General features: G+C 29.8%; 2 protein-coding genes across 8 annotated transcripts in view; one reads left to right on the plus strand and one right to left on the minus strand.

Moving 5' to 3' along the window:
* Window positions 1–19,154, plus strand: part of LOC113515361 (uncharacterized) — a 39,411-nt gene that overhangs the window by 7,819 nt on the left and 12,438 nt on the right. For all 5 annotated transcript variants that reach the window (XM_052893317.1, XM_052893316.1, XM_052893315.1 and 2 more), the window contains 3 exons: window positions 912–1,029; window positions 1,538–1,673; window positions 18,506–18,645. In XM_052893317.1, the coding sequence (XP_052749277.1) occupies window positions 912–1,029; window positions 1,538–1,673; window positions 18,506–18,645 (394 nt within the window). The remainder of the gene's footprint in view (window positions 1–911; window positions 1,030–1,537; window positions 1,674–18,505; window positions 18,646–19,154) is intronic.
* On the minus strand, window positions 5,338–17,886 carry LOC113515360 (uncharacterized). 3 transcript variants are annotated; one of them, XM_052893322.1, is made up of 7 exons: window positions 17,682–17,886; window positions 15,596–15,736; window positions 15,119–15,258; window positions 12,378–12,517; window positions 7,980–8,162; window positions 7,682–7,836; window positions 5,338–7,266 (listed from the first exon to the last, which is right to left on the minus strand). In XM_052893322.1, the coding sequence occupies exons 1-5, from the start codon at window positions 17,759–17,761 to the stop codon at window positions 8,136–8,138; spliced, it is 528 nt and encodes a 175-aa protein (XP_052749282.1). In that variant the 5' UTR covers window positions 17,762–17,886; the 3' UTR covers window positions 5,338–7,266; window positions 7,682–7,836; window positions 7,980–8,135. The 3 variants fall into 3 exon arrangements, with proteins under 3 accessions (XP_052749282.1, XP_026755329.2, XP_052749281.1); XM_026899528.3 differs by lacking the exons at window positions 12,378–12,517; window positions 15,119–15,258; window positions 15,596–15,736; window positions 17,682–17,886 and adding an exon at window positions 8,795–8,952; XM_052893321.1 differs by lacking the exons at window positions 12,378–12,517; window positions 15,119–15,258; window positions 15,596–15,736; window positions 17,682–17,886 and adding an exon at window positions 8,461–8,619.

A 19,154-nucleotide genomic window follows, 5' to 3' on the forward strand; every position in this document is an offset into this window, starting at 1 on the left:
GCCACCCTGTACGGGATAATGCAGTGTAGGACGACCCTCTACTAGATGGAGTGACAACTTTATATGCATTACAAGGAATCAGTGGATATAGGTGGCTCAGTATCGTTCCTTATGACAGCCTATGAGGGAGGTCTTGTTCAGCAGTGAATGAATAATGGCTGAAATGATGACGATAATCGGTATAATTTTTTTTAAATGTTGTTATATATAAAATAAAATCGCATCATACCTTAAAACACACTGAAGATGTAACACGAAACCAGCTATGTATGTATATATACACACATAAAAACAATAATACTGGGAGTGGACGTGGTGTGTAGCGTAACATAAAATCGCGTAATAATGTCGAATTTCAGGTTTAGAAAATTAAAAATTGTTACGCTTGTAACAAAGAGACACATCGGTGATCTTTATTTCTTACTACATAGAACTACTACTATTTTAATATATACTATTCGTGTTAAGATGACGCCCTCTAATATCAAGATCTCGAAAAAGAAATTTAAACTGAAGGTCTTCGGACCACAGTGAAAAGTTATTCAACTGAGCTGTTACTACTTATAATTAATTGTTACCTAGAAATAAATTTGAATGGGATAAGAGGCTTTCTATAATTGTTTACCTAAATATTATAACGACGTAGGTACTAGGATCAGTCATGCTAGCTACTTATATGCGAAATGTTATCATCATATCAGTTTTTAACTGTCCACTGCTGAACATAAGCTTCTCCATTGGGGAACTGCTCATCCCTTGCCCTCCTTTAGTCGCCTATTATAACACCCACGGAAAAGGAAGGATTGGCCTATTCTATGTCGAGACCAAACGGGCAAACACCATTTTATCATCTTTTTTACAAATACATACATTTCTCTACAATTTTTACTAATACGTAATTTCTTTTCTAGAGCCGGAAGATGGTCAAAAGCAGAAGTAAAAGATGCGTTGGAATCATTAGAAGAAAAGGGCTTGACTCGTGCTATGTCAGATGGTCTCTATATTCGGCAACATAGTGTTGACACTCAGGTACCATTAGAAAATTATTGCTTTAACACATTTTAGAAAAAAGTAATAAAAAGCTATTTAAGTTGATAGGTTATAAATACAGTGGTACCTCGACATACGAGTTTAATTTGTTCCGTAACCTTGCTCGTATCTCAAAGCAATTTTCCACATTGAAATTAATTGAAATGCCAATAATCCCTACTCTCAAAAAACCACCTCAGTTGTTTTTGTTAAGTATTAGTCTGAGGTATAATACTTAACAAAAACAACTGAGGTAAGTCTGCCGGTATTTCACCTGTGTATACCAATAGTACAAGCTAGGTCATAATTCCATTTTCATTCTAAATAAAGACACTAGGCGAGATTATGTCTTTACATAACTGTAGGCTTTCTAAGTTTTTAGTAATTTAAAGCATCGTAAGTTTATTAAAGTATATTTATTTTACAACGTTACACCCAATCTATAGACAAATTTTAAACCCAACATTTCTAATTATGATATTCATCATTATATTTATAATTCTAAAAGGTAGTGAAGCAAATGCCCACATTGTGCTCATCAAGACAACCAAGCATAGCTGTAGTAACGGCGCTCTACTGCGAGAAGCAAGCAGTAGACGCCATGATGGACAATCAAGAGACATACGTTCGATTTACAACTGTGGGTAAGTGTTTACCGTTTATTTAAATCTTTACAGACATCATATACCTTCTATAATTTGACGGATATGGATGGTTTTTTTGTCTATTTATTTATTTATTTGAAAAAACCAACAGCGGTTTACAAATAAAATTAACAAACATTTATGAAATGTTGTACAAAGTAGTATGGCCAATAATAGGTTTTTCTAAATTTATATGTCTATCAAATCTCTTCACCATCTTTGTGAAGAGATACCTAGCAAAAACAGTATACAATATAAGAATCAGAAATATAGATTAAAATATGTAAATTTGTAAAGAGCAAAGCAACTGACAGATAAAGAGGGACTTGCCAATAGTCCTATTTTGTCATTGTAGAATAAAAAAATATGTATCCTGTGCTTATGCTTATACTTCGTACAATCAACGGTCTATGACATAAAAACACGAAATTAAGGAAATTTCGTAGGTATTTTATTTATATATTCATATTTACAGTATTTTATTTCTTACTATTCGACTCGTTTCACCGAAACTGCGGAGACATACAGTTTCAGTTGATGTATACATATGTATCTTTTATGGAATATATTATAGGGAGTGTTCTGAGGAATTGTTAGGTTTGACATCTGTTGCTGAATTGTAACCTCGAACATCTGGTTGAAAGGCGGGTTTCCACCGTGCGTTTTTCAAAGCAGTTTCTTCTACATACAACCCCACTTTGAAATCAATTCCAGTAGTAGTATTTCAAATGAGCTGCATGCTTGTTTGCCCCATATATTATAAAAAAGTTTCAATAATAACTGTGAAGTTATTTAACAATTTAGAATATCCATAATTGCATTTTTTAAAGCTGGTTTCTTGCTTGAAATGAGACGTCAATTTGTTATGGAAGTTCTTTACAAAATTGTTTTTTTTTTTTTTTTACAAAAAACGAAATAATATGTATATATTTATAAATATGTTTATATATTTTTTACGTATACTTTATGCCACTATATTTCACTTGAATTTTCTTATTTCATTGTATATTTTTATATTTTTGATAGAATAGTTAAATAAATAAAGAAATACAAATACAAGAAACGGTTATATAAAATATACTTGCCGATAATCCTTATTAATATTATAAATGTTAAAATGAGTATGTTTGTATTTTATAGAGCCTTAATTGCTTAATCTATCACTATGAAATTTTATATAGACGTACTATTTGGCATGGAGAAGATTATAGGTCACTTTTTTTATCCCGGTCCCGAGGACGAAATTGTGGGTAAAATCTAGCTATTAAATAAACTAAAAATAACTCCACTAAAGTTACCGGACGCAATGATAAGTATAAATATTTATGTAATTTGCGGTAAATTTATATTATTATCCTTTCCTGAAGTATCCCGAACAACTGGATTTAGCAGATAAGCGAGTTTGTCAAAACAGCAAAAGGTAAATAACAAACATGTTTGTCAAGACAGGGAAATCCAATGTAATATGTACGTTCTTACCCTTAATATATTCATTCATAACTTGATTTACGTCACAATCATGTAAGTTCATTATTATTATTTTATATATACATTATTATCCCTACAGTTTGTTGATATTAATTACCGTATATATATACGGTATATATATATATATATATATATATATATATATATATATATATATATATATATATATATTCAACATATAGTAGTCCTAAAAACAAACAAAATACATCATAAGTAGTATCTTTGTTATCTTTATTTTAGAAGAAAAGTCAATCTTATTTTACTGTCCTAATCACTATGACCAGAAATGAATGAATTCTATTGGTTTTTTGTTGTTTTATTATTATACATTAACTGTGCTGATAGATAGAAAGTGAATAGTATGACTAGCTATTCCAGTTGTTTTTTAATACGCAAACTAATTTATTTTTGAAAAATATGCTATATATAATATATATTAAAAAAATCAAAACGTTAAACTTATCTCTGTTACGAGCACTATACGTGATGGTTTTATTACAGGAGTGGTAGCAATATTAATAAATAAGAATATAAGGTAAAACATGTTTAAAGTTATATTTCGCATATAGAAAGCTATATTACCATGAAGTAACTTGAATTATATTTTATTTCATAGAAATTACAGATCGAGTTATACACCCATGCAAAGCCAGGGCAGGTTGCTAGTTCTTGATGTAGAGGAAAATTCATGTTATACTATAAATACGTTCATTCATAATATTTTATTACTAATGCCACAAACAATATATTAGATAAGCTTTTCCCGCTTCATTGTCTTCCCATAATTAGAGAATAATTCCCATAATTACTATTTATACATTATTATACAATTAAAGGAGGATAATGATAATATTCACTTATAGCAATATAATTATTTTTAGAGAATACCGAAAAAAATTATGGATATTAAAAATATTGTTTGACTACGGAACTTTAAGAAACATGGGTAGTTATTGTTTTGATTGTCCAATAAATAGAATTCAGTCTCGTTAATGCTAGCTTTATTATATGTTGCCATATGTTCTGGCAGCAAGATATATAACAGTAAAGAATAGAGGAGTCAAATAGCAGAGTAGCCGGGGGGGGGGGGATTGTTAGTAATGCGGTATTATAATTACCCTACCCTGTCAGGTCGACCTCCACGTGATCTCCCCTGGGAACCATCATGCTGAATTACAGGTGTATTCATCACTGGTGCCCCACCAGCGTGTATCGTTAGCGCAAGCGGGATTACCATTCCATTATCATCAATTTAAAAAAAATAAAGAGTAGCCTTCATAAACACATAAATGCTAATGGCTTTACCACAAAAATATACTTGTGATAGACAGAAAATAAATACATGTTGAACCGGCTTACTACAAAAGTAATATTATGAATAAACATTTAAATAATTATTGATTTATAAAAATACATAGGTTTTTTTCAACTATTGAGACATATATTTTGTCTATGATACTGTTTATAAACGACGATAATTACTTTTTATTAAGTGAGCCGACAGCTTATTAAGTTTAATAAAAATTATGGGCAGACATTATAACCGTTTAATGCACCGATTAAACAATCTTTAACCACTTTAGGATTTTGTTAAACACTTTTTAAAATAGTAGGTATTTTAAATTATTTTTGTAGTAATGTTCAATGTTCTAATTAACCTGTCCTTGCTGGCCGCATAACCGCCTATTCCTTTTTACAAAGATTGTCTAAAGAGGTATACATTTTGAAAATATTCCTTCCTATAATTACTCAAAAGTAACAATATATATATATATATATATATATATATATATATATATATATATATATATATATATATATATATATATATATATATATATATATATATATATATATATATATATATATATATATATATATATATATATATATATATATATATACAGTTAATTGTTGTGGATTACTTTATTAATAAATATACATACAGAAATACATAAGACCATTCAAACATTCTAAATCCAATTTTAAAGTTCAACAAAAGTATATCGAAAAACTTTACTTCTAATATTAAATAATCTCTGGTATTTAGATATTTATGATGGGGAGAACAGTTTTCATAAAGGGATATATAATATACTATATAATGGTAAAGAAGTTAAAACTATGTAACATAATGTGTAAATATTACTTTTTTTAGCTAAATAAAACAGCATACTTTGTGTACTAAAATATATAATTTATTTCTGTATCAAGTAAGTTAGATTTTCTATAAAGGAATAACAATAACAAAATAATTGTAAATGTACTTGTATCCACTCATATTCTTCTTGGGTCATTCCCAGATAAATAAATGCATTGGTGCAACTAATTCATTCCCACACACATAAACAGTGAATAGTGATGTTTGCTTTGTAGCGATACAACAAATCTATAAATAATGTAACGTAATGATTGTAAGTACCTCATCAGTAAACAAACTACTCATACAAACTAATCTAGTAGGGATTTCAATAGTATATATACATTTCAGAGTCAAAATATCAAGTATCAATCACTGTTTTTATATTGCTTAAAAATTTAAGCATTGTAGATTACCTACCCAATTAATAACATATTTATGGTTTTATATGATCAAAAACTTATATAATACTAAAGTATTATTAAAATAATAATAGTTACACACAAAGGGTGGGATATTATTAACAATGGGTTCGATTCTGTGTTTAATATGAGTAAATAAATAAATTTTATGGATGTAAAATATTTTTGACTTAATTCTATTAAAGGTTATTTATTCTTATATTTCTGCCATAATATTAAATTAAAATTTTAGTCCTAGATATAGATGTTTCAGAATCGATCTTACTAAATAAAGAATAATTGTTATTTCCTTAATAAATAAAGAATTTTATTTAAAGGATTTATATGTAGTTTAAAACAATAACACTTATAATAGTCAAATAAGGTGGTAATACAACAGAACTAATGTTTAAATCTAAATAATACATTTTAAAAAATATAAGACGTGTTTTAAAGGATGAAAATACTTAAATATGCTGAACAGAATCAAGAATCAATTAATGACTAGCTAATCAATAACAATTATTTTTAGTGAGTAAAAAAATTTATACTTATTATATAAAGCCATTTAGTGGATATCTATCCATCTAGTAATATGCATTTTTATCATTCATTATCACTTTCATCCTAACATGACTGCTTTAAAAGGCATTGCGTTTAAATATTACATTTAAACATTTTCGATTTATTTATTTAAAATGATTCACAATATTGAAAACAATTTTTTTGTATCTATGAATGCTGAAATATGGATATGACGATAATTAAGTTTATAGCTATTGTACACATTGATTACTGACTGATTATAACATATTTAACAGTAAAATGTTAAATCTGCAATTACACTTCATATGTGTACAAGTTTTCAACTAAGCAAATGGTTTGAGCATTAAAGCATAAGCATCACACTTATATTTTAATGTTCAAACTATTAGTATCTAAAACCAAAACATGTTTTACAAATTTTCACATTTATAATATTAATCAGATAATTTTCCTATTTAATTGTTATGAAGATAATTAGCATTTATAAGTAAGAGTGTGAACAATAGACAATAAATACTTTTTTCTTAATGTAAATAAGGAATAATATTTTCTCACTAGACTAATCAGAAATAAACATGAGCAAAAATATCCACTTGCTAGTTATTTTGTAGGCAATTTTCATATAGATTTATATATTTTTTTTTTGACAGTAATTTTTTGTGTTACCTAATAGCACCAAAGTAAATTTGTTTAGTAGTTACTGTCTTTGTTATTAAGTCATGTCAAGATTTAGTAGTCTGAGATATTTTTTGTGATGTTGAGTAGATGCACTTCTAATTTATGGAAATAGGCATTGTGTAAATTTGTCATCACAATACTTTATAAATTGTTTATTATGAGAACATAAATTCTAATTTATTCACTCTTTCGACATCACCATCTAAGCTTATATATCGGATTTTATTACAACTGTTGTTTATTTCGAACTCTTCTAAAGGATATCCATCATATTTTAATTGTATATAATATCCAATGCCATTTTTTTCCCCGCATGTGAAACCTAGATTGAAATTTAATCCTGTAAAAAAGTTTTATTGTTTTAGATAATATAAAAGTAAAAGAAATACTAAAGCAATCTAGCACAATAACTAAAACAATGATCACTTTGAACTTTGTTATTATAAACCAGGTACTAATTCTTGGCACTTTTATTACTACTAAAAATCTAATTTACTAGTGAAAATTCAAATTGTAAATCAATAACACAACATATATGTAGAAAAATGAATACATCTGTTATTGTTATAAAATATGCTATGTAATCAGCCTTCTCAAATTATTTTGAAGTAATACAGAACACACAAGCCAGAGCCAAACCAATTTAAAAGTATTTAATAGACTATGAATAGAACCCAGTACCCCTTTTAGGGAAGTTTACATATTACCCACTAATAGGGGTAATTATAATACAATCAAATTAATTATTAATCTACCTGATAATAGATCTGTAGCTTGCATATTCTCATGCCTTCCGTTAATATCTTCAGTGTAGTTTTCTTCCATTTTCCTTATAAACAATCTATTCTCAACGAAATTTACTTCCAATTGATAATAATCACCATTTTCAACAGTCACATTGAATGTTAGGCTGAAAAATATATTTATATAAGCATAAATTGAATTTTTTAATTTTGTATCATACCTAAATGTTGAAAATAGGCAAAAAAATCATGTTTTATACTAAAACATAGATCCAACCAGTCTCAAAAATATAACCTTAAAATATCGTACCTGTTAGGATTATTTGTTACTGTCCCTTGAATAGAAACTTCATCTTCTGGATTTAGTTCTTTAGGTATTAAGAACATTTTTTCTGTTTGCGATCGTGGTTGTGGCCAGGGCGGCAATTGTCGATTCCTAGGATTCAATTGTGTTGCAGAAGTTCGTTCATTTTTTTGTTGCTCTTCTGGTGAACTAAAATAATAATAATTTAATAAATTTATTACGCCACGCCTATTACTTACGCGATAAAATTTCTATGCATAAAATGACACATATTCGAAGTTGTTATAGGTTACAAGTACCTGTGCTGATTACAAAATATTTACGTACTTAGTTCTAATATAACAATCAATAATCTACCAAGATAAACAGGTTATTGTAATGTTTAGAAATAAGTTTTTTTTTATATCGTATCTAAAAGAATTGAGTCATGTATTGCTAGTTTTCCGAGTAAACAAAACAACCAAACGATACAATCTAACGTACTTACACTCTGATTCTGACTCTGCCCATTTTTTTTTTTTTTTAGTACGTTTGTTCCGTTTGGAACAGGCTAAGGTCGGAGACCATGCTGCCTAGTCTTCAAAAAGATAATTTGTCTGGAATTTTACTGACTCTGCCCATAAAAATAATCAATTTGACATTGACATTAGGTAAGGGGCTGCGTTCGGGAATATCTAATTGCAAACAGTTGTGTTTACATTTTAAAAGTTAAGAAATATAACCTCGTACTTCATTTTACAATTAATGTAATGGAACATGAAAAAGTTTGATACTGTATACTTACTTAAATTTATATTATTTATATTAGACATAAACCATACCCGAATAAGCAGTCGCAACACGCTTTTAACATCTTCTATTTTAAGACACTAAACTTTATAACACTGAAGGCGTTTATAAACTGATGGAAGCATTTGGAATTTCGTATTGAGCGTCGAGTTCAAGATGATGTGATGACGTAATCAAGAAAATAAACATGCTTGTTAGTTCAACTAGGCGCACCTCGGAAGTAACGGCTACTACGTAATACACACGTAGTGGCGCTTAGAGACTCCGCATTATACTGTTAGCCAGGTGATGAAAATATAGAGTAAATGCTTGCAACAAAAAAATGTAGCTATAAGTATCTACATACTATATAAGTTAATATTGGCCTACTGCTTTTTCTTTATACTTATTTATCATAATTGTGATCATATTACTTACCTAGATAGGTTTCTGCTTAATTAACGAAAATATAAATACTATTTGTGCTAATGGTATAAGCTGGCTACTAATAAATGATAATAAACGATGAATTAAGTTAGTTAACACACCGTGAGAAATTTACTAAAATTAGCACAAGGAATGCTGGTCAATTCAGGATATTTTAATTTCCGTATTAAGCCGCCAAATACAAAATTATTATTTTTGATATTTAAAAATTTTTAATTTAGGTATATCATTAAAGTATAAATGATAAACAATCTTTGGAAATCGGGAATTTTCTCCTCCGTTACCAAAGTTTTGTGCCGGTCCTTAGGTTCGTAAAAAAAGGACAAGATGATTGCAGGCAGTTGGCTATTGATAATAATACCTAGATACGTGTGGTAACGAAGTAAGAGTACACATGTATGTACTTGTATTGCTATAGTCATCTTTGCTAATTTTGTATTATCCAGTTTTGATGATTATTTTTTGTATTAAAAGGGTTTTCATTCTGTGGGCGTGAAAACCATTTTAATAAAAATATAAAGTTTAAGGGCGCATTTGTTTTCGAAAAATCCTAAATTATTGATAGCTAATACGGATCGATTCTGAGGCGGCATTTTATAAAAATTTATATCTCTAAAATTAAAATTTCAATTTGATATACGCATTAAATTTTTTATATATTTCAGTCAAATTATTATAAATTTAATTTATGATAATTATTCTTATAACGGTAATTTCGCGAATTTCTATAAAATTGAAATATTAGATTAAGAGATAGTTTTAAAAAATATCGCCACAGAATTGACCTCGATGACAATAAATTTATACCCGTAAAATAATTTTTGTATGCCTTCAGAGTGTATTACAAAGGGAGCACGTTCAACTGCATGAGATAGCGATATATTTTCTGTTTTGCCAAAGAAGATTAATATGTAGAATTTATTGATAAATGATGACAGCATAACATACACATATATGTATTTATTATGGCTAAAAGTAATTTTATGCAGCTACACCATTTAAAAGTCTACGAATAAGTCATGCATTATTTATAGAGAAATTACAAATTAGATTCTATTGCATTCGGATTAAAATTGTGTGATAGACATGCCCATGGTCATGACGTAGTGTGTAGGTACAATAATGTGTTATGTAATCGGTGCTATGATCCACTTCAAGGTGAGAGAAGGCCAATTCCTTTTCTGCATTATACGTCCATTAGAACAAACCATAAATAATATATGCTAATATTTGTTACTAAAGATAGCATTGAAGTCGATCTAGGCAACTGGCTGATATTTATAGTGCCTGTGCTCCAATCTGTACAATTTACACACGTCGGTCGAAGAAGGAATCTCATTCTGTGTATTATTTTACCTCTAGAGATGTAGTAAACTATATACCTACATATACCATATACATACATAATTTGTAACTGCCATGTATATTAGATAAAGACACAACGTATGCCGTCTTAGCCTTTTGCATGTCACGTGTCCTTTGTCTCGACTCTAAAGAAACTTTATTGATGCATATTATGGAAAATTCATATGTTGTTTCCAAAAGTAATCCGAGTTAAAAGAATCAAGCTGTTATCTAGCAGCATTTGGCAATATATTGTTATTTTGATTTTGTATATAATGAAACTAATACATTTTACTCGTTTGGTACACTATTTATCTATTTGGAAGTCGTAATTTTTTTTAACAAATAATTATGTATAAAATTATTAAGTAGGTATAGCTATATATACAACTATAAATCCTAATACATATATAGTTGTATATATACAATACTTCTCTTTATTAACTGAATAACTTGCACTTATTTAAGCTTGTAAATTAGGCACATAGATTTGAACATTATTTTTATATATGTACATGAAATTTAAATAAAAGATCAGAACATAAAAATACAAAATTTTATTGTTTAAAAACAAATTTATATGATGATATTTTATTATCGGAGGCCATGAAATCTTTAGAATGGGTTTTGATACAATAAAATTAGCGTAATACGACTAGTTGGACAGATTCGTATTTCATCTCCAGATATAGTGTAGATTAATGTGGTATGAGATCAGAAGGCGTAATTTTGTCACCCCTGCCTGTACTTATCTGTAATATCCGTGTTTGGAATAGAGTGTTGTATGGACGTGAAGCAATTATAAAAAAGGAAAATGTTTAAATCTTTTTAAATGTGACGATGGAGGAAAATGGAATGGTTCAGCTTAAATATACAGCTTTATAGAGACATCAAGTAACGAACCAAGGTATATTGAGTGAAGTACATGATGGAAGATTATTAAACATAGACTAGGACACGTAAGATGTTGAGGATATCGTACGACATAATAATTTTTTAATATCATCCTAAAGAAAACATGGAAGGAGTGGAATAGCAAGACTAAGTAAAAATAACATTATTCCGATAAAATATAGATGTTATAAAGTCGTCTAAAGAAATCAGTAGTTTGGAATAGAGCCCATTGTTCCTCGATGGGATCGATTAAGTTACAATTAAATCAGTTAATTCGATAAGAGAAAAAATCTTAAATTGCAATAACTATGGATCTAAATATAAAATAAATTATTGTTCAATAAATTAATAAGTACATTTTTCAATAGGTAAACATAATGAAATATAAATATATATTTATACGCAATTAAGTAGACTTGCCCAATATAAGTACAGTTATGATGGGTTTAAATAAAGTTGTTTTACTGAATTTAAGTCTTGAATCTTATTATCAAACAGATATGTTCTGAAGTATATAATTTCAAAGGTGTTTAATTTTACAATAATTAACTTGTAAATGTTTTATATATCTTTATGTAAAATACATAGATATATATCATAAAATGTTATACATTACGAAGTAATATTACATCAAAAAGTTTGCTGTGATTTTGTTGTTTGTATACCATCTACATCAAAACTATCTTCAACAAATCCATCACAGTCATTAATCTCAATTATCATCGTATCGGACGTCACTATCTATTGTCACCAGCAGTCGTGGCATATCGACTTCACATCGTCGGTGATGTTGGCAGCAAGTGCAAAGTTATGCTCCCTATTGTCACCGACACTTTCTATAAACATCTGTGGTAATCAAACCACTGAAAATTTAACCGTGATCCTCTGTGACAAGTATTTTCAATTATATTCAAATTTTAGTTTCGTTACTTTAATGACATCTCCACTAACTTGAATATATTTCAACTTATTAATGTTTTCCAACTCCATTTCAAAAATTGCATTCTTGTGAAAATCATGAATTTTTAATCCAGTTTCCTCTTGGCTTGATTTGTCTATTATTCTTTGAAATCCAATTATAAATTCAGAACCTGCAAAAGATACAATAAACGTAAATAATCTTACAACAGTTCGTTGCTATATACTTTCTGTCCCTGTACCTATGTAATTGATTAAAATATTATTAAATATTAATATCAGAACATTGCGACTTGTATACAGAGATACGCAAACGATCATACTCAACTAGGTAACTATTTAGGTAGGTAGGTACTAGGTACTATAAATTCTTACGGCTCTCTCACTGGTCTCTAGTCAAGGTCATATTATTCTCATTGACGCCCGCGACGCCATATGATCTCATACTAGATAGGTACATACATGTAATGTATATTTAATTAAATTTACAGTTTGTTGTAAAAATTTCATTAGTTACTGCACTGTGACACTTATACCAACTTAGCGCAGGTTGAAAATTTTAATTAGCTACCTTTGGTGATTCATAATAGGATCATAGAACTTACATAATTGTAATACTATCTAATTTATCTCTTACATCAGTAAAATTGGCTTGTTGCTATGTATAGTTGATATAATTTAAAAAAAAAAAATGTAAAATCATTGCATGAAATGTTCAGTACCATATTACTACGGCCTATACTGCGATTCCACATAAAAAACTTGGTATGTAAATGAAAATATTCTTTTAGGATCCTACTTCAGATCTTCAAAGTGGTCCTTTGAGTCTCACTATAATATTTATTTATTTAGTTACATTTATAATATTAGTAGAATTATGTGTGTTATAAATAAAACACTTGACATCGCTATATCATATACGAGGTTTGTCCGGAAAGTACGTATAAAAGTTTTTTAAAAATTTTATTTTACAATTATTCAGGTAAATCAATTTTATCCCCTTCAAAGTACTCCCCCTGTGACATAATGCACTTGTGCCAACGCCGTTTCCACTGTGAGAAGGCTCCTTGAAAGTCCTCTGGTTGTAGGTTTCTCAGCTGCCCCGTCGTAGCTTTTTTTATCTCATTTATGTCCCCCAAATGCCGCCCCCGAAGTACCAATTTGGTTTTTGGGAACAAGAAGAAGTCACACGGGGCCAAATCCGGCGAATATGGGGGGGTGTTCGGTCACCGTAATGGAATTTTTACTCAAAAACTCACGGACAACAAGAGAGGTGTGGGCAGGGGCATTGTCGTGGTGAAGAATCCAACGCCCCTCTCGCGCCAATTCTGGACGAACTCGTGCCACACGAGCTTTGAGGCGTCTGAGCACATCGACGTAGAATTTTCCATCAACTGTCTGGCCTGGAGGGACGAATTCTTGATGGACAATCCCCCGAACATCGAAAAAAACAATCAACATTGTCTTGACATTTGAGCGGGATTTTCTTGATTTTTTTGTTCGTGGTTCCCCGGATGTCTTATCGAATTAGATCGGCAAAAATTTCACGGCCATTCTTGCCGAGTTTCGAGAGAAACTTGATTACGACGCGCTGCTCTTCAACGGAAGCGGGCTCCATGCCGACGGGGTTTCGTTAAGAGGTAACTTCACAGATGGCGTGACAAGCCAGTTCGCACCGCACGGCGGTCAGACCAGAACTGAAGCATTGTTAGGGACATAAGGAAGGGGTCCTGCGCTTACCTGGCCTCCCCACTCCTCTTTCTCGCATTCCAGAACACTTTTATACGAACTTTCCGGACAGACCTCGTATAGTCCTGTGACTTAACGTCCAGGACCATTATCTACCAGTATTTCAATAGTATCTTTTACCCGCGACTTTTTCCGCGTGACCGGCATATTTTTACTGATCAGGATAAACGCCTATATCTTTCTCTGTCCCATATAGTACGAGTATACTACATTTCGTAGTGATTGATTATGTCATTAAAGCGCTATAAGGTAACAAACTGACACACTTTGACAGTTAATAATATTATTAAGGATTAATTAGGAATATCCAAACATATTTTGCCACTGGCAATCCCGCAACTAGGTTCATAGATTACTCTGATAGTTTATTATCCTAATGGTAATTTATTGGTGTACCTATCATCAAATTACAAGAACTAAATATACGTAAAACTGACTTCTGATTAATTTTAATGTCTCTCTAAATTAATATATCCATACAGAAGCAAGCAAATATAGTTGCATCAAGGACTACCTATATACTGGATACCTATTGATTAAATTATAGGTAAACATCTTCATATATCTTTAACTTTAGCTACTAATAAAAGTGATTAAAATCACGTATATCTCAGTATCTCTCGTACACATCTTGTGTTAAATACGTGTTGTTATCTTTGTATAAAGAATGCATAGTTTAACGTATGTTCAAGTATGCATTCATTGTACAACAAGATCTGACTTATCTAAGAAATCGAATCATTTTTTATTTCACTTTAGAATTTAACTAGTTTTGGCTGCTACTTTGTGCGCAAGTTTTGTCTGGTCATAAAATGATCTCTTGCCAAATACGTGTTAATAACAATATAGCTATGGGTTGAGGTTCAGGTTGTAAGCCACTCAGGTTCTCTTGGCATCTGAATAGCAAACAATTTGGCAAATACGTAATTTTTGGGATGTTAATATATCCCGATCCCCGTGGACAAACTCGCGGTTGAAAACTAGTAATAAAATACATAGATCGTAAATGAATATATTAATGTTACCGTTTCTTAAGTTGTGTGCATACGACGAAGTTATCTTAAAGTCGTTTTGAAATATTGAAATATTTTCTTCGTTTATTATAATACAAAGCGCCGATGCTGCTGAATTTACTTCGTCATCCATAATCAAACTTATATTTAATCTGCAACATAAAAAGTAAATTTTAGTTAATTATCTATAAAGTAAGAATAGCTATTTGCATGAATATTATGAAAAGTTTATTTGGTGTGGCTGAGATTATATTTACAATATTTGAGACTAGCTGCCAGACCTGGCTATGCACGGTTTTTTTTTTTTTTTTAAAAAATAAAATACAGTTTATATAACTCGTTGATAATGTAGCTTTAGGTGAAATTTTTAAAATTGGTTAAGTAGTTTTTGAGTTTACAAGAGTTTGAAAATTACAAACAATTATACAAAAGATTTTTTTTATAATATTAAGTTTAAATATAAAAAATATTATTTATCTTTTTACATACGATTTTGTATTTCGCGTATCCAGAAATACAGTAATGATATCATACAAGCCAAACACTTTTGGCAATAATAAGTTTTCCCGTGATTCTGGCTCGACCAGTTTTGTTGCATCCTTTTGAATTTCTTGACCAGCTACCAGAGCCCTAGGATAAAAGCAAATAACGCATAAATGATAAAAATAAATAATAATTATACTGTTGGTATGAGAAGAGGAAAACCCGCCTTAGGTAGATTATTATATAAATTTACATCTATACATAAAAATACATCTCTATCTAGCGAGGTAAAATTAGCCTTATTAGCTAGTCTTATAACCAACTACATGTCGCCAGCCATTGATATATTTAAGATTATTATTCATTTACACTTAAAAAATATGTATGGTATATGTACTCTTAGATATATTTCTGCCTATAGCTTAACGCTCCATTCTTTATTCTGTAGTGGACACCAGAGAATTCTCGGGTGGGCACAGCTTACCTGGCTTCCTCTTTAAATACTCCTATGTCGCCCGCAATTTTGCATGCGTATTACTATTTTCCCTTTAAATTAAAAATTTCAGAATTATTTTATAAATATAGATGAGACGTGGAACATAAATATGTTCCACGGCTCTCTTCTTTTGTTCTCGTTTTTTTAGGCAGATGTAGCGCCAACGATCCTTTTCGCAAACCTCTATAGCATACGATACTTTATACCATCGAACAGGTAGTGTTAATTCTAGTTTTTATTTGCCGCAATAATAAATACTAACAAATTGACGACCTTAGTAAGTGGTTGGCACATGTGCTATGTGTTCCAGATTCGATTTTCGATCGTACTAATTTGGAAAACGATCTTTTCTGAATTAGGTCGATTCTGGGTACTGTGGGATGTTGTATCTTAAATGTTCGTTACCTAGTTACTAATAACACAGAATATCTGTGCTTGAGGACCAAATGATTGATGTGATAATGTGGCACTTTTAACAAAGATAATAAATCTAAAAGTAAAATACAAGTATTGACAAAATAACATGATAAACAAGAAAGCAAAGCCACAAATTAAGTATAAAAAATTTTACGATTCATTTGTAATTAATATTAATGTGATAATCGGTATTATATTTCCCATAAAAATTTTAATGACTATATATAATTGTCGTACACGTTTATCTAACTATGAATATTCATTTACGCAAGTAAATGTGATTTGTTAAGCTATTTAGTACATACGTAACCAAGGATTGTTATTGTTTTTAAATAATTTATAATAAATAGATTTTAAATTCTAATAAGGTATAGCGGTCAAAATCTTAATTATTTATTGAAGTTAGGTTAGGTATCGTTTCTTTATGTTCTTAGAAGTGCTCACGGATGTGTAAAATATTTAAAATTAGAAAGATGTGATGAATAATCAGGCAAAAATGTCGAATTGTTATAAAACACCTTCAATTCAATTATTGATGGTCATATTACTAAAACGATGATTTAATGACCAATTATGAAGCAATTAACATTAAATTCCTTAAAAAATATATGTTATATAATATAACTCAGATAAATGTAGCCAACATTTATCTGAATTATATATATTAAAGAAGTTAGGTATATTTAAAACGCAGACTTTCTCCAATCCTCAAACATTTAAATGCTATTCGTTTTCGAGAAAAATGAGTTTAGCATTATGCACTTTAAACCTTATTACAAGAGTATACGGCTCAAATGTCATGATACAATGCTATTTAAAAATCTATTCGACGATTTCATTGCCCCAGTATGTACTTACAGTTATTGGCAACCTCAGTATTTAACACACTTATGTAAATAAAGTGTAAACTAAATAGATACAGCAAATATATAGCACATGCCAATAAAATTTTATACTTGAATTTGAATATTTCTATTTTGTAAAATACTTTTATGAATGTAATATTATTGAAGGAGCAAAAATTGTAATAAGTTACCCTATATAAATTTACTGAATATGATTTGTTTTAATTTATTATAATAGTAAATAATATTAAATAACGGGTTAAATCTCAATTAGTAAATAAATAATTTATGCTGGTATATAATATCGTTTAAAAATGTACATATATTTATTTACCTTTTTTCTTTGTTGATATCATAAGGTCGTGCCATAATTCCACTAAATACACACACAAAAAGCAACAATATAACAGCCATAATAATAAACACTATTGCACTTTAATGATCCACTACACTAATGATGCACTGTCAATACATCGAATAATTTATTATTATTTTAAAAATTTCCTCACACATCACAACACAACAGTGGTGCATATGGTTTGACAATTATTACTTAATGAACGTTTTAGCGCCGGTGTGCCTTTTATTAAGTTAAAGTGAATCATTTCCAACCTCTTTACGTCACAGAGACAACTACCTTTACATGTATAATATGGATTTATGTTATTCTGGTTTAACTTGATCTGCAACGGGAATACCCTATTTATGCGCATCCCTATAAATATTTTCTGGATTATATTGACTTCTTTCTCTTTGTTTCCAAGGGTTGAACTATTCTTTGGAAGTTTGAATCTGTATTATTTCTTATGTTTCGTACTATAAGGTGTATTTTGTCGTTCACGGTATATGTACGTATTTAATTTCAATTACAAATTCTGTTATATTATTATATTTTAAATAAATTGATACTGATTTTCCTGATATTAGTAAATTGGGGTCATGGTATTCCGACGTTTAATTGTGCACAATTTGCGAATTCGTAATGTTTTGATCATCGCTTTCGACATGGTGCCTTAAAATATCTAAATCGTATTTTGTTTGCCATAACAAAATATTGAATCCGGGGTTACTTCGACCTCGCTTCTGAGTCACTGTAGTTTAAGGTCGTCACAATAATGAATATCTATTATGGATTCAAATACCGTATTTTCCTTCCAGGTGAATCAAACGTATACACACTGGGAACCATAGGTGCGCACAGAGTGGTCACTACTAAACTTCCCTCTGTGGGAAGAACCCGAGAAGCTATGACTGCCGCTGGGAATACAACTACAAGACTTCTTGGCATTTTCCAAAAGGTTTGAAACAGAACTTTTAAGTTATGGCATTTCATTTATTATGATATTTCGTAATTTTTTATTTATGTATAATCTTTATTTATAATATGATCCTCATACAAAGATTGCTGTTCAAAGATTTCATTGGTGGAAACTAATGAAACTTTTGAACGGATACGGATCCTGAATGTTATCATACACATATGTGTTATGTGTTTGAATATATCAGAGAGAGAGAGGTTCAGATATTTACAAAATTTTATTACAGGTATACGAAAAATCTTATACACTTAATTCACTGACTGGCGCATGCCACGTTATATCATACACATATCGACCATCGACTTCATTTATGAATTATGTCAATATATACATAGAAACTTTTTATAGAATCTAAGCCCTGTCATATCTTATTTTAATAGTCCTACTTAGCGGTTATGTGTAAAGTTTACAATGTGAGAATTTTTTATAAGTCTTAAATTTCGTGGTATAACAAGTGGAATGACCTAATCAAGACTAGAATGGAAGGC

The sequence above is a fragment of the Galleria mellonella genome, unplaced genomic scaffold (genome assembly GCF_026898425.1).
Source record: "Galleria mellonella isolate WM207_F2 unplaced genomic scaffold, CSIRO_AGI_GalMel_v1 utg173, whole genome shotgun sequence".
NCBI lineage: Eukaryota > Metazoa > Arthropoda > Insecta > Lepidoptera > Pyralidae > Galleria > Galleria mellonella.

Excerpts from the sequence above, each read along its gene's own strand:
- LOC113515360 (XM_026899528.3), bottom strand. The coding sequence starts at position 8,826 with ATGTTAAAAGCGTGTTGCGACTGCTTATTCGG. Across the intron at positions 7,837-7,979 it reads GTAACAAATAATCCTAACAG|CCTAACATTCAATGTGACTG; the intron begins GTACGATATTTT and ends TATATTTTTCAG. Across the intron at positions 7,267-7,681 it reads AGCTACAGATCTATTATCAG|GATTAAATTTCAATCTAGGT; the intron begins GTAGATTAATAA and ends ACTTTTTTACAG.